The 15643-nt window shown below is 36.6% G+C and overlaps 1 protein-coding gene across 1 annotated transcript in view; it reads left to right on the top strand.

The window, feature by feature from the left end:
* The window catches only part of LOC140336042 (dynein axonemal heavy chain 11-like), a 182173-nt gene that overhangs the window by 91385 nt on the left and 75145 nt on the right, over window positions 1-15643 (top strand). Inside the window, exons 40-43 of the mRNA XM_072419096.1 lie at window positions 1389-1512; window positions 6711-6853; window positions 9884-10045; window positions 15166-15399. Of these exons, the coding sequence (XP_072275197.1) occupies window positions 1389-1512; window positions 6711-6853; window positions 9884-10045; window positions 15166-15399 (663 nt within the window). The remainder of the gene's footprint in view (window positions 1-1388; window positions 1513-6710; window positions 6854-9883; window positions 10046-15165; window positions 15400-15643) is intronic.

Genomic DNA, 15643 nt, shown 5'->3' with positions numbered 1-15643 from the left:
GGGACAATGACTTACATGCTTCCATAACTCAAATTTTGATGTGTTAAAATTAAACGCCTAATGTTATTCATTTTTAATGTAGAATGTGCACATATATTTAACAATTGTATACATGGTACCTTGACTGTTTCCTAACAGTGTTATTTGCTACAAGAATGAAGCCTGCATAACAAGTGCTGAATCATGTTGTTTGTATGAACATGATCAAATCTAATCAGAAATCCAAATACTTTCTATGTAAAAAAAAAACAGTTGGAAGGGCAGGCAGAATATCATACCTATTTGCCATACTTTTAAACTTGAGCAATTGCTTATCAGAAAATCAAATGGGTTGGTGGAACACTAGCAGCTATGCTGTTAGATCATAGGGGAGTCTAGTAATGTAAATTGTGGGATGTTCAAGCTAAACAAATACAATTCATATTGCACTACTGCCTGAGTGCATGAACAACACTCTTTCCTACCAGGTCCTGTATTTGCAATGTACTTTGCAAATAGAGGCATATAAAATCACAAATAATTTTAACTATTGTGTGTACACAAAAGGTACAGTGACACACTTGATTTTTAAACATTTATATGACTTTAACCTGGCTGAAATTTTCATTTTCATATCTTTCAAATCATTTTCATACTATAACCTGGCTGAAAGACTTCTATAAATAATCAGTCAATGAATACCTCTGTGAAATGGCTGTATATCTGACCTGGTACATGGGACAGATATAGCAAACATACTTGGTTTGTGTTGCAGGATCTGACAGGTCATAGATAGGTTAGCTGTTCACCTAACCAGTGTAAAGCAGAGCTGACTCTTAAAAAAAGAATTGTAAGCTTCTCTGGGCAGTGTCTTCCTCCATCACTGTCTGTATCTGTCATTTGCAACCCCTATTTAATGTACAGCGCTGCGTAATATGTTGGTGCTATATAAATACTGTTTATTGATAATTATAATAATTCCATCCAAATTCTAAAATAACAAGGAACCTATTCCTCATTTAGAATAAGTTTTGGGACTATGCAGATCATTCCTTAATACCTATTGGATAGCTGTACTTACAAAATACTTGGTGTATAACATAGATACTAAAACCTAATAGCATATTTTGCTTTATAATTTTAGGCTATATCTGTGTGGTTCTGGATATAGAGTGAGACAATAGACAAGGAATAATTTGGATGACTTTGCACTATCCCAAAATGAGAAACATTTCACTTCTTTTATGGATATGTGGTAGAACAAGACACTTGCTCATTGTTCTTCTATAGTATTTTTTTTTACTTACATATTGTTCAATCATTTTTGCAACCATTCCCTTTTTAAGATTGTATGTATCTGTATTTCTTTTATTATCTCATTTCAAAATATATATATTTTTATTTTGCAGAGTGATATAGCTACCCTATACTTCAAGGTGGGGATAAAGAATATTGGCACTGTCTTCTTGCACACAGATGCTCAGATACCCGATGAACGATTCCTTGTTCTAATTAATGATATGCTGGCTTCAGGTACTATCAACACCATTTTCTATGTCCACTCATTCATTATTCTAGTCTTTCCAGCATTTAAAATCCAACCACAAATGAGACTCACATCCATTGGAAAGATAAGATAAATCCCTTATTCAAAACTTCCATTGAAATCATTGAAGCATTGAAATCAGTGTACTGTAGATCATGTAACATCATTGGTAAGGAGTTAATGTTGTGCTAGCAAACAATAATAGCTTCTAGGGAAACATTGAGGTTGGGGCTCAGGAACAAACTGTATGCTTCTTGTACACTATTTGCATAGTAGCAGTGTTGAAATCATATAACAAAATCTCATATGTCTTCTATGGTGTAATGAGTCTGGCTCATTATCATAGAAGTAACAATCAATTGCTGATTGTTCTACAACAAATCTGCAAGAAGTTTGAGACTGGTATAGGCCTAACCTTAAAAGTCATATAGCAGGATAAGTATATGCTGCTTATAATTCGCCATCATCATTGTTTGCAAATCATGAAGTCATGACTTACTTTTGAAATTAACTTAAAATTAATGTAAAACAATTTTCAGGTCTCAGGGAACACCTGCTAAAAATTACTTTATTTACAGCTCACAGCACATTGGCTTAGTGGTCAGTAGGAAGAATGCCTCTTACACTGAGCCGTTGGAAAGGCTGCCAACCTTACAGATAGCCAAAAAGATCATTGGAAACGGTTAAACTGACCTGGAAGGCACAAAATGCTTATTGCTCAAGGGATCCCTAGCATCCACTGGAGGAACCCTGGTTGAGAAACACTGCTCTAAGCCTTCAAAGTCAGTGAACCAGATGGGCCTGCCAGCCACCTCTTCACAATGGTGAAATGAAAGGGTGCTTGTGCTGGACAGAACAGAGTTACTAGGACCATAAAATATACACACCACATCTGGGCAATGTGACACATGTAGAATGTTGGATGTGGTTATGGTGTATGCGGCTTAAAATTGTTATTTTTGGGAAAACAGCTTAATTGTTCACTGAAAACTGAAGTGATCACTGTCCATTTCCAAAAGACCGAAAATAACTGTGGTCTCATTATACATCACAATATTCCAGAAGTGAAGATTTTTTTATTCTGAATTTCATATTTTCAATAATTATGTAATTTTAGAAATGAACAACAGTAAGAGCTGCCTGTATGCTTAGGGCATTATGCTTGTATTTGATCAGCATCAGTTTAAGATGCTTGTAATTAAAAGCAAGAACGTACTGCCACTTTTGAGACTCCGCTCCTACTGCCCTTCTGTATTTAGTATTCTGTTCCCCGCTCTTTATTTATAGGGTTGGTTTTACAATACTGGATTTACGGTATGTACTATTTTTAGCTTTCTGGACTTCACAGAGAAGGGAAATGCCTGGAAAACAAAAATACCAGTCATAGGCAGCTGAATAAATGACCTGCTAATAATGTGGCAGTGTTTTTTTTTTTATGTTATCACGTTTCTCTCCGAATCAGCCATTGTCAAATAGGAGTCTTTGTATGAATTGTATTGCTGTCTCTGTTACTCTTTGTGTTAGTTCTTCTAACTACTATTTTTTTTGTGAAAGAAACTGATGGTATTTTCAAATTTTTTAAAATATCATCAAAATAGGACCTGTTCTGGTGACAACTATGCTGGAGGGGTTTTAATCTTACTTTGGAGAACTTTTCTAGCTTGGCAGTCTTCATAATACATCATTAGTAATTTGAAAGATAAAAGCACCATAGAGCACCTTAAAGAGCAAACAGGCTGCCCAGTTCATGCATAAAGTTTAGAGTTTTTCATTTGCAAAAAGCGGTAATCCCGAGTCATACTCAGGGTAAGTTTAGAAGCCCGCCTTACCTGTGCCTCGCCCTCCAGCGGCGATCGAATTGTCCCTCTCTGATGCCGGGACGTTTCTGAATTAGGGGGCGTGGCCGGCGAGAAATTTAAAAGCAGATTTCTGAGTAATCTGCTTTTAAATACCACCCGGGGTCCCGGCCATGCCACTGCTCGCATCAGCAGTTAAATGCAAAGCACAATGCAGGACTTCTGCATTGTGCATCACATCTAACTGCTGATGCAAGCAGCAATAGTAAATTCCGGGGGTGGGGTGGGGAAATTTAAAAGCTGATTACAATTTATTCTGCTTTTAAATGTTTTTTACAGTAAAAAAACACCACACAACATAATAAAAATAAAAGTACATATTTTAGTGCACCAAACATCATTGCCCAGTGCCCTGATTTACATTTTGCCCGCTATCATCCCTGACCTTTTGAAATTTTTTGATAAGTTTTTTTTTTTATAAATTACATTGTTGAAGTCTATTATTTCATTATTTTTTATAATTAATATTTATAATTAATTATAATATAATTTATGATTATAATATATTAAATAAATATAATTATCATACCCAGGAGTTAATCTTAAGAAATACAGGCCCACAATATAAACAAAAACTATGCAAAAAAAATAGGATTACTTTTTGCATCAAAAAACTGACAGAATTAGAACGCTAGGGGGGTTAATGTACTATAACTTAAACTATACCACAACATAAGTGCGGCTGTGAATGACATCAATAGATCTATACCTGAAGTAGGCATGAAGTACAGCAAGAGCAATGCCATATATACCATACTTGGTCATGTGATAAAAAAACTGAATAGTGTGTTACACTTCATATTACTTTGAAAGAATTCAAAAGAAAGGCCATTTCTCACCTACAGTGAGCCGAAGCATTCTGTCATGGGCTCAATTGCAGACTCTGCCTCTTCTATTCTAGTCAATATGGCAGATAAATCATAACCTTTTATTAGGCTATTCCTTGGGCTACGTACACACGTCTGATGATTCTTGTCCGGCAAGAGCCTCAGGGCTTATCTCGATTAAGAATCTGACGTGTAGGTAGCCTAAGGAATAGCCGTCGTTCAGGGATCTGTCCTTGTGGACCCACAGAAGACAAATGACCGCAATGAAAATAAAGGGGAGAGAGCGCAGCGAGGTGCTGATCACTTGTTCTGCCCCCTTTCCATAGAACAGAACAGCGCTGCATGTACAGCATGTACACTCTGTCATGGCTCCACAGGACCAAGTGGTGGACCCACTGTGTCACCTACCCAGTGGGTGGGGATGTGCACGGGGGGCGGGGTCTAAGCAGTAGCTTGGTCTTCTCCAGAGACACTAGAGGTGAAGTTGTTGTGCAGCAAGCTACTGCCATGTTGCGGTCCCTGTTCCCACCGAGCCAGCTGACTGCTAAAAATCAGGACCCAAAACGTAGTGCCAGAGGGAAATTCAAAAGAGTAGTCAAAAGAGCCAACGGTCAGGGCAGGCAGCAAACAGGGGTAGTCAGGAAACAGGCAAAAGGTCAGGACAGGCAGCAAACAAGAGTCATTAGGAAACAAGCCGGGTCGGTACACGGATAACACTGGAACAGTACACAGGAACTGGAGCAGTAGAAACCTGGGAGTAGAACCACAAGGAACTCCTTTGTCCAGGCAACATCCTGTTGCCAGGTCACTTCCTTAAAAAAGGGGAAGTCAGGTGATAGGTGTAGGTCATGTGAGCCACAGACACCAATCCCACCAGCAGAGGGAGTGCTGGTGATGAGATAGTCTCAGGTGTTATTTAGATGCCTGCCAGCAGATGGAGTGTGTCTGCGGATTACTCTGGTTCTCTGAGGCAAGGAAGCACCTGACGAAGAATCACCTGACCTGGACCAGGAAGTATGCAAAGTGTTGGATCCAGAGACACAGATAACCTAGACCTGCGGGGATCGGTGACACACTCATTCATTCATCATTCTGTCTTTTGTTGTAGAAAACGATCATGAAAGATTGTTTCCAGTGACAAAAATCTGACATGAAGAATGCTTTGCCTAACCAGGTAGTTTTTTATGTCTCTGAGGGAAGCAAGTGATGAGTTGTGGCACTTGCGGGTTTTAAATGTAATGAATGCAAAATGCTAGTTGCATATGGAGAATAAGTACATTATTCTGCAGAAAGAACTGAAGGGATTCCAAGTGGGCAGGTACAGGGATGTCAAGAGCTGGAGCCATTGCTCCAACCACCAATCAGGTTCACACTTTGAAGGCAAACCTGTTTCCAATTGGTGCCTAAGGCACATTAATTCCGCTTCCTATAATTAATTCAATAGAGATATAGGAAGCTAGCAGACTACTTATTCAAATGGGACATATAAGTAAAATATTGGATGAACTGACCCTTAAAATATATTAATAACCTATGCTTTTTTTTATATATTTATTTGCTAAAATACATGGAACAGAAATAAGTTATAAAACAGTCTATAGTAAATTAAGTTAAAGCAATTTACTATATCTATCTTTCCTTTAAAGATGAATTTATTGCATTAAATAATCATGTATAAGATTAAAGTCATACCCCTAAATGACGGAGACAGCAGATGAGGGAAAAAGTAAGAAAAAAAAACCTGATAAATATGATCATGATCAAAACAGTAGAGAAATAACACATTTTAAATGAGCCCAGGGCATTGGGGCTTGAATAGGCTTCATCAGCAAATGTGAAAGGTCACCTGTGCAGATTTGTAATAGGCGCTGTCATGTCACCCCGATGACACAAGACAAACAAGCTGCTTAATATAATGAGATGCAATCAGCAATAATTCGGTTTATTATGAATTTATTTTTTTAATAGGTTTTTATCTCTACTTGTTCCAGGAGGAGTCTGGGATCACTTTCCCTATTATGTTTTTATTTAAATATACAATTAAAGACACAGCAGCATAAAACTCATTATATGAAAGAAGCCTGCTAAACTCTTTAAATGAGATGTAATTTTATGCAGCGTGGTTTATTGTTCAAAGCCTTAGACAGCAATGCAATGCTTTCACTTAAACTTTTCACATTTTTCAGATTGGATTTGAACAGAAAATGTTTAAATCAGCTTTTACTCATGAATCATACATTTTCTAATTGAATCCAATAAGAGATGTGTGTACATTTTTGGGTAATAGTTGGGTAAATCTTCAATAAATAAAACATTCAGAAATAGACCTCCTACCGAATAGTTATAAAATAGATTTTTTTGGATATTTTTAATTAGATTTTGAGAGTACGGAAAAATAGCAAACATATTGAAAGGAGAATTGAAAGTATGTATAAAAATAATACGAGAATTATTGAAAATGTTGTGGTCAATGTCTACTCTGTGTCTGTTCATTCTCTGTAGGAGAAATCCCTGATCTTTTTAGTGAAGAGGAGATGGACAACATTGTGTCTTCTGTCAGGATGGAGCTGCGCGCTTTGGGCCTCCCCGACTCGCGGGACAACTGTTGGCAGTTCTTTATTGACAGGATCCGTCGGCAGCTGAAGGTGGGTATAAAATAATGGAGATGGGATTGTGAACCCAGGAGAATGCAGAAAACAATTATAAATGTCCTTGCCTGGATCCACAATATATCTTAGTAATTTATAGTCCTGTTTTATGATCCTTTAAACATTATCACTATGTTTTCACAGGTTAGGGCAGAATAAAGGGTTTCTGTTATGTCAATGCTATTTGTATTGTCCTAGGAAAAAAACACACACACACACACACACATACCACAGTTGTGAATTTATGGATGTTGTTTCAGTCTGGCTGCTGTTGGTGTATGATAAGAAGATGTGTATTGTGCATTGTACAGTTACAATGGCCCCTATGAACATATCCAGCCTCCTTTCTGTCTTCAAATACACACCTATATATAAGATCTGTGTGTAGTTATATTATGAGCAAGGAAGCAAACCTTGCAGCACTGTATTGAGTAGTTACAAGGTAGATATTTCTGCAATTTTTGTTTTGGCTATACGTAAACTGTAAACCAGGCAGATATAAAATATACAAATACATTTAGATGTGTAATCATGAATACATTATTTAATGTATCTTATAAATGTAAGCAATTAAAGTATCTGAATTTGATCTAGTATCAACCTCTTGCAAGCCATGTATGGCAGAATTTAGGAGGGAGGCAGGAGAAGCAGCATGAGGAGCCAATCAGTTCAAAGCATGCTAATAGGCAGAAAAAGCAAACTGAAAAAAGAAATGAGCCCATCACTGTGCTGCTTCTACTTTTACTGTACAATTACAAATTGGGGTGGTTTCAAGATGATCTGCCCATCTAACTAAAAAAAATGTACTTTGGGGTAAATCTCTTGATTAAAGATATTATATATATAAGGACACCCTTTACTTCCTGTCCTGGAGAAATAATGAAGAAAGAGGAAACTTTAAAGCAAAACTCAACCCTACTCATCTGACCCATGTTCCATCGCTGGGTGCTTCCATCTTTCTCCATCTTCACTTCCTGCTTGTAATTTCGGTCATCTTGATTTGCCGCGCTAAGTGCAGGGGAAGCTGGGATTGATGGGTATCCAGACAAACACATGTGCAGCTCAGCTTTTTGAGAGATCCACAAAGTGATCAAACGGGTAAGAAGGATTATTGCAGAAGGGACATCACCTGTCGCAATGCTGTAGGGGTTGCAAATGACAGACAGATACAGACAGTAACACAGGAGGAGAGCACCCTGCCCCAAAGAGCTTACAATTACAGAACAGTAACAACTTTTATTGTTTAGCAATTGCTGTCCCTGTATTTGCTATCCTATTGACTTTTTACCTATCATACTTTCATAAAAAGGAGTCTGTCTGTACAACGATCATTTGTAAAACAGTCACCTGAACGCACCTTTATGATCATTTTAGGTGAAAAAGATAAAGCTTTATTTCTAATAGGGACACTGGTAATTCTCTGTGCCAGCTTTCCAAAACTGGAGATCATAGACTTTCAAGGGAGACCCTGCATAAACGGAGCAACCTGAAATGGTCCTGGTTCAGGATTAAAGACATTTGCCAACCAATAGCAAATAATTTTTGCTGGACCACCCAGGATCTTCCCTGACAGCATATCTTCTCCAGTCTTGGAGAGCTTTATTAAATTAGGCCTATTGCAATGTACTGGGTAATAAATCAGTGCTATATAACTGCAATGAATAAGCATAGTGGCTCTAGGTAGCACTAGGGTCCCAGTTATGGATATCAGGCCGAAAGCTATCTACAAAAAGGTTGTATGTTCTCTTCATGTTTTCAAGTGTTTCATTTTGTATATATGGTATTTTGGGCATAGTAGTTATTCGTTCCCAGATAGACACAGATCTCCTCTGTTTTAAAGAGTATTGTAGTTGATTAGATGTCTATAGAGCCCAGTGAGGTTTCCTTAACAGACTCTATTTTTGTTAAAGGAACTGAAATCTGGAATCAAGGCACCCTATTTTGCAGCTCAGGCACCTATTAGCACTTTTTTTTCCATTGATCAAGTTGTGGATTGAAGTTTGAACCATTCCCACTGTGCAGAGTTCACATGGAGCCATAAAAGTGTGTGAAATCTGGGGGAGGGGACGCAAGCATAATAGCCTCCCAAAGTCTTGCCTTCTGCGTTTTTTATCTTGTTGCTGCTTTCAAGTGCAGCTCACAGAGTCCACTGATCACATAAGGAAAATTGAATTATTGAGGTCCTTTTAGCTTTCCAGAGTACATACATATATTCTCCGCTGGGCAGTCTACATGTAATACATTACAGAAGTCATGTTGCAATTGTGTTTATGGGTTTAGCACTTCTCAAGCATGACCTGAAAATAAAACAGACATATTTGTAACCAAGATGCATTGACTCTAGTGTCTGTCAGCGTCAAGAATAATATAAAAATACTTATTTTTCTATAGATGTTGTAATTTCATTCATTATCTGTGTTGTAAAGCACAGATCAAAGCTGAAGGCATTTTTGTAGTGAACCAAAATTCATACATATGTCCACAATCTGACTAGTGACTGTAACATTTTTTACACCCTAGAAATATATGATGAAACAATTAGGAGGCATTTCAACTTCAATACCTGCAAGCCAAGTTAATAAATCATCTATATAGCTTGAAGATGCTGGTAAAACCAATGAGTGGATTGCAAATAAAAAAACAGATTGGTGGTTTCAGAACTTTATTACATTGTATTCTACATAGTAAACTTTTGACATGCATAGATGCCATCTGTGATTATGGCATGGCAGTGGAATCTGTATCCCCTAACAGCACTTGGGCAGATATTAGGCTGCTTTATGTGCTAACAAAAAGTCTGACTCCCTCACCCTCCTATCCCTGTGCCGTTCTGGGTTTCTGGTGTGAGTTGATTTTTTTGGCTTGTATACCCATTCTCTTAAAGATTCAGGAATATATATATATTACATATACTGCATCTTATTGTTTTCCACTACAAACAGATTTACTATGAGTCATATGTGAATATTATATCCATTTGATTACAGGAGATATCAAAATAATCTTATTTCTATGATTTAATCACAGGTAGTTCTGTGTTTCTCTCCTGTGGGCTTTACTTTACGAACCAGAGCCAGAAAGTTTCCAGCCCTGGTGAACTGTACAGCCATAGACTGGTTCCACTCCTGGCCTCCAGCTGCTCTGCAGTCAGTCAGTAGTAGTTTCATCCACAAGTTGGAAGGAGTTAACGTAAGTATGACATTGGAGTTTAAAATCTATAAAGAAATAACATGACTGGGGTATGTGAAAGATTTGGATTTATAGGATTTGCAGAACCTCGAGTACATGTATGGTGACACGGAAACACCATTAAAGATTTGTTTATTATTATCAATGATTGGCATATACAACAAATAACATACGCCTAAACCTTTCTCACAATCTTGTTCAACTGCAGAATTATATTTTGTACTTTAATACAATGATAATGACATATCATATAAGGCTCAAGTTATCATAGTAGGTATAAACCGAATTTTAGTAGGTATCTATATACTGAATACTGAATTTCAGTAAGTATTATCACAATTTAAAAACAATATGTACCCAGCCACATTCCTTATTTAATGTTGCTCAAACATGGGTTACTAACCTTCTATCCAGACGTGGCTAGACATGGGTGAACTGTTGAGTGAATGGGGTGGATTTAGTTAATAGCTCTCTCCCAAAAGAATATAGACCTTCATATTTATACATGACACCAAAGGAAAATACATGACACCAAAATAGAAAATAGGTTTTTATGACATATTATCATCACCTGGCTTTTGGGTTTCTGGGAAATTTGCTTTTTTTAATAGGCTGAAGTTTTGCTTTACACCAGCGTTTCTTTTTTATTATTATTAAAATTATTATTAATAAACAGGATTTATATAGTGCCAACATATTACCCAGCGCTGTGCAATAAATAGGGGTTGCAAATGACAGACAAATACAGACGGTGACACAGGAGGAGAGGACCCTCCCCCGAAGAGCTTGCAATCTGGGTTTCTTGACCTTTATAACATGGGGAACCCCTTGAAATAACTTTCAGGTCTTCAGGGAACCCCTGCTATGGTTACTATATCCACAACTCACAGTATATTAGTGTGGTGGACAGGGGGGTAAATACCTTCTACCCTGCTGGCCAGTGGGAAGAATGTCACCCTTACTGCTCAAGAAACTGCACTGCAGCATCCTCTAGAGGAAACCTGGTAAGAAACACTGCTTTAAATCTTAGTTTGGATAGGCCCTTCTTTACCTTGCTTTCTCATCAGGTTATATGCTGTACAATACATATTATTGGTGATCCATGTACTGGCTTACTGGAAATTAGAAAAGCTAATTTAACAGCAACCCTGAAAATTACTAATATATAATTATGTTTTATTCATATTTCACTGTAATCACTGGTATTACTACTGTAAAGCTGAAAAGAACTGGTCATTTCTAATTTTACTGTAGCATTAATAATATATAATAGCAGCATATGTACCATAAACATGCCTTTTTGTGACAGTGAAATATAAAATCTTTTTCTTTACACATCAAATCTTATTTCTCCAGGATTTTGTTATATTGCTTGGTATACCTCATAAATGATTCCCAAATCAGTTTCTGAATTCTGCCGGGGAATTAAAGAGTGTTTATCTTAAATTCAAACTGTTCAACACAATTTCCAGCCAAAGAACATCTGCTTAAATCAAATCAGAATTGTTCATAGCGTTAAACATACTACAAAGTTAATCCTTTTTTTAATATATTGTTATAGCATTAATATTTTATTTTTTTCCCATTGACTGGCAAATTTAAGACATTTTTTTTACAAATTACTTTTCAATAATGGCATCAATTATGTCCTACTTTAGGAATAACTTCTACCACAGTTGAATGTGTTGTTTGTGTTCAGTTCATTCAGGCTTTTATATGGTTATTTAGGAGTCAAATCAGAACAGAAGTCTCCTGGGTATTTTTTCCAAGTTGCTGGCTGCCTGGGGTTTAACATACACCATGCTGGTATAATATATACTTTGATTCCTATTTTTTGCGAACCCCCTCCTGCAAAATATATTTACAATAATTGCAAACATTTCTTGCACATAAAGTGCACTTATTTCTTGATGGAAGTTCTTGCTTTCCTTTTGCCTGGCATTTCTTCCTAGAGTTTTGTTCTAAAACTTTTGCATATTTCAGTCTGTACGTAGTTCATTGTCAAAGAACCTTTGTGAACGAAGAGCAAAACAAACTGGTAGTTAATAGCTGCCACAGAGGAAGGATGTGCGGTAACTTAAATAAACCATTTTAAGTTTCTTAGGTTACCATAGAGGCCCATTATAATGAAAAAAAACATGTGATGTTACAATGACTACAAGGTAACTTCATACATAAACATACAAAACACACATGAACTTTTAAAGCTCCTCCCTGCTACCTTCCCAAATAATGACCTGATTTATTAAAGCTCTCCAAGGCTGTAAAGGATACACTTTCATCAGTGAAGCTGAGTGATCCAGCAAACCTGAAATGGATCTGGTCCAGTATTGAAAAATGCCATTGAAAACATTTGCTAACAAATAGCAAATTACTTTTAGGAAATCCATTCCAGGTTTGCTGGATCACCCAGCTTCACTTATGAAAGTTTATCCTCTTCAGCCTTGGGGAGCTTTAGAAATTAAGGCCCACTATCTTGGTTGGTTAGAAAAAAAAACAAAGTTCAAAATACTCACTGAATTTTGAAGTGCTAAATGTTCCACATACTTCTTTGCAGAGAAGAAGGGTCTTTGTTTGTCCTTCTGACTGGCTGGGTAAGTTAGGCACTTCAATTTGGCTGTTTAGCAGCAAAGCCCTACCTGGATCCGAAAAATGAGTGCAGGGTAATTTACAGGCAGTGGATATCTACATTTAACAGCTTATCCGCCATATGATGAATAATAAAAGATTAAAAGATTAAATAATAAAAGATTTTAAGACACTCATTTGGTATGGGTGGCCATATCTGGCATTCTAGCTGTGCCTATTCTTTTGTCCACCCTCTCATTTATCTCCCTGACGATTCTCATGATTTCTGTGAATCAAAATGGCTTGGTATTACAGGGTTTCTGGGACTTGTTAAATAATATCTGTGATCATTTAGTGGTAAACCCTTTTTCCTTTAGAAATGGTAACAAGTCTTTCCGTATGTATATGCCACAACAGGATTGTCCATTAATAAGGGGCCCAGGTGGCGTTATGAGCAGTACTCTTATCTGCCAGAGATTTTAGATGGCCCACTTTTTGTACAAACATATAATATTTGAGCAATCACAAGCTCGCCTTATGCTTCACCTATATACAACTGACTTGAAAAAAAATAACTTTTTGTTTCATCTTTAACCCTAGGATTTTAGTGCATACCAGAGAAACCAAGTTGAGCAGAACCCATTAATGTCACAGTGATCAGTTACCAATGGAAATAAATAATTCATGACAAAAGGAATTAGTCTAATTAGCCGGCTGTTTGAGTCCTTTGATAAAGCTAGGCTCTAATTCCGTGAAGGGCAGGAAGTGTTGTCATCATTCAGCCCTGAGAAGATTAGCATCTATTATGAATGAGGTTAGACACCCCAGTGAAGCCATGTGTGTCTTGGAGACAAACTTAATATGTTCCAGAGTAGAACACCGTTTGTCTCTCCAACAGATCACGATTCCTACAGGGCTATTGTATGTAATAACAAACAGGGATCATCGTCTCGATCATTCTCTCTCTGTCCATCATCCTGACAGCTGTGAAAATACATTTGCCATGCAAAGCAGGGGAGCAACCTTGAATGCCTACAACCAAGTGTAGCCAATGCACAAGAAATCCGTCATGTTTAAGTGGCATCAGTGAATGCAGTCAAAGAAAATATTTGGGGAAAAAATAGAGAAGGCAATTTAAATGACATTCTTGAGCTGCCAAACCTAAAACGTAAGAGAAAACGCATAAAGAATTTATAATTGGGAAACCATATATTTTCAATTTATCAATGATTTCCATGTGGAAATTTTTTAAAAACATATTTATTAGCAAAATGGAAAAAAGTAAAATAAAAAATGAAATAAAAAAAAAAAGTACAGTTTTGTATGGTAAACAACTTTAAATCGTTGTAGCAGCCACATTTTTCTTATTGTGATGGGAGTTATTATGATGGGAGTATTCCTCCAACCCCTTTCTTTTTTTAAACAAAGTTTTATTGACTTGTTTGTTAAATATATACAAACACAAGTAACAACAGCATCACAATCTTACAAAATAAATTTAAATAAAAAAAGTAACATTTTTATACATATAATCCAACAAACAACTAATCGTCCTTAGTTTAGCCCTTAAGATTGATATGGAGTATCCTAGTACATGAAAGGAGTAACTGCAGTACCTAGCTGTTGTAATCGCTTTGGTGTGGTATCTTAGGTGGATAACCGTTAAATTACGATCAATCAAGATCACAGTCAAAATACTCTATTTACAATATACCAAGTAGAGTATTTAACATTTTCCATAAACGGCAGAGCTCTCAGAACCTTTTTTTACCTTGGAAGTCAAAATATTTATCACACAATCAGCACATCTAACAAAAGCATTTTGACACTAGTTAACGTAGATCTAAACCCAACTGATACAATATTAGATACAATAAACTTTAGCACATTTTTATTATACAGCTTTGATTTAAATAATACCCAATGATATTGTCTTTAAGGTCCGTGTTCAGGCACTTTCTGTAATGAAATGATAACAATCTGTGCCTGTCTCTCAGATGTTGTCACCCTTAACATGAGGTATTAATATGGACTGCAGTTGGTCAAAATTTTTGGGGTATCTAATTTTTAATTTTGTACCAAATAGACTGGATACATGTGCTTTTTTTCATATTGGTCACCTAGGAAGCAAGAACAGTGAAATTAAAAAGACTTTAACATCTTTATTTTAAGTGTATGAAGTCCAAATGCATTTTCTGCACATTACCCAATGTGGAAGTTAAGAAGAATTCAGCAACATAAAGAATATAAATAATATACATAAGACATAAGATGAATAAATAAAACTGAGAAAAAAAGGAATTCACATAATAAATTGTACAGGTGGAAAATGAGAAAAGGCAAGCTTAATCCTTTAATGTTGACCTAATTTGCTCCATTACAATGTAAACTTCCCTGAGGGCTGAAAATAAATCTTAGAATTTAAGTGGTCCTTTTCTTTTGCTTGTTAATTTCCCTTATGAAATACATACAGTTAGGAAATATATCATTATTATATTGCTACCTGCTAACACAGTAACATTGAGTATGTAACCTTTCCATTATTCTTCCAGGCTCAAGTAAAAAATTCCATTAGCCAGTTCATAACATTTGCACATACAAGTGTAAATGAAGTCAGCATCAAGTATCAGCAGAATGAAAAGCATTACAACTACACTACGCCAAAGAGCTTCCTGGAACTTATTAAACTGTACTGGAATCTTCTGGGAAAGAAAAGAGGAGAGCTGCTGCAGAAGATTGAGAGACTGGAAAATGGATTGCAGAAGCTGCAAACAACGGCTTTTCAGGTAATGCTAGCGAGGCTAATGTAACCATAAAATATAATTTTTAATCTCTTGTGCACACAAATCCAACAAATTTTATCAATATGTTTGCTTAACTATGAAGTGGCAAGCGCAGTGGTGAGAGCAGGGGGCGATCCAGGTGTGGTTTTTAGAGTTAAATGGTGAATAAGGTGGCAGGCTCAGTTTTGACCATGAGGCATAATGGGGGTCACGTAAGGTGATGAAAGTGGAAGATTGTGCAGGAACA

The sequence above is a fragment of the Pyxicephalus adspersus genome, chromosome 7, assembly GCF_032062135.1.
Source record: "Pyxicephalus adspersus chromosome 7, UCB_Pads_2.0, whole genome shotgun sequence".
In the NCBI taxonomy this organism is placed as follows: domain Eukaryota; kingdom Metazoa; phylum Chordata; class Amphibia; order Anura; family Pyxicephalidae; genus Pyxicephalus; species Pyxicephalus adspersus.
Note: the sequence above shows the minus strand (reverse complement) of the source record. Positions and strands in the feature narration are given on the sequence as shown.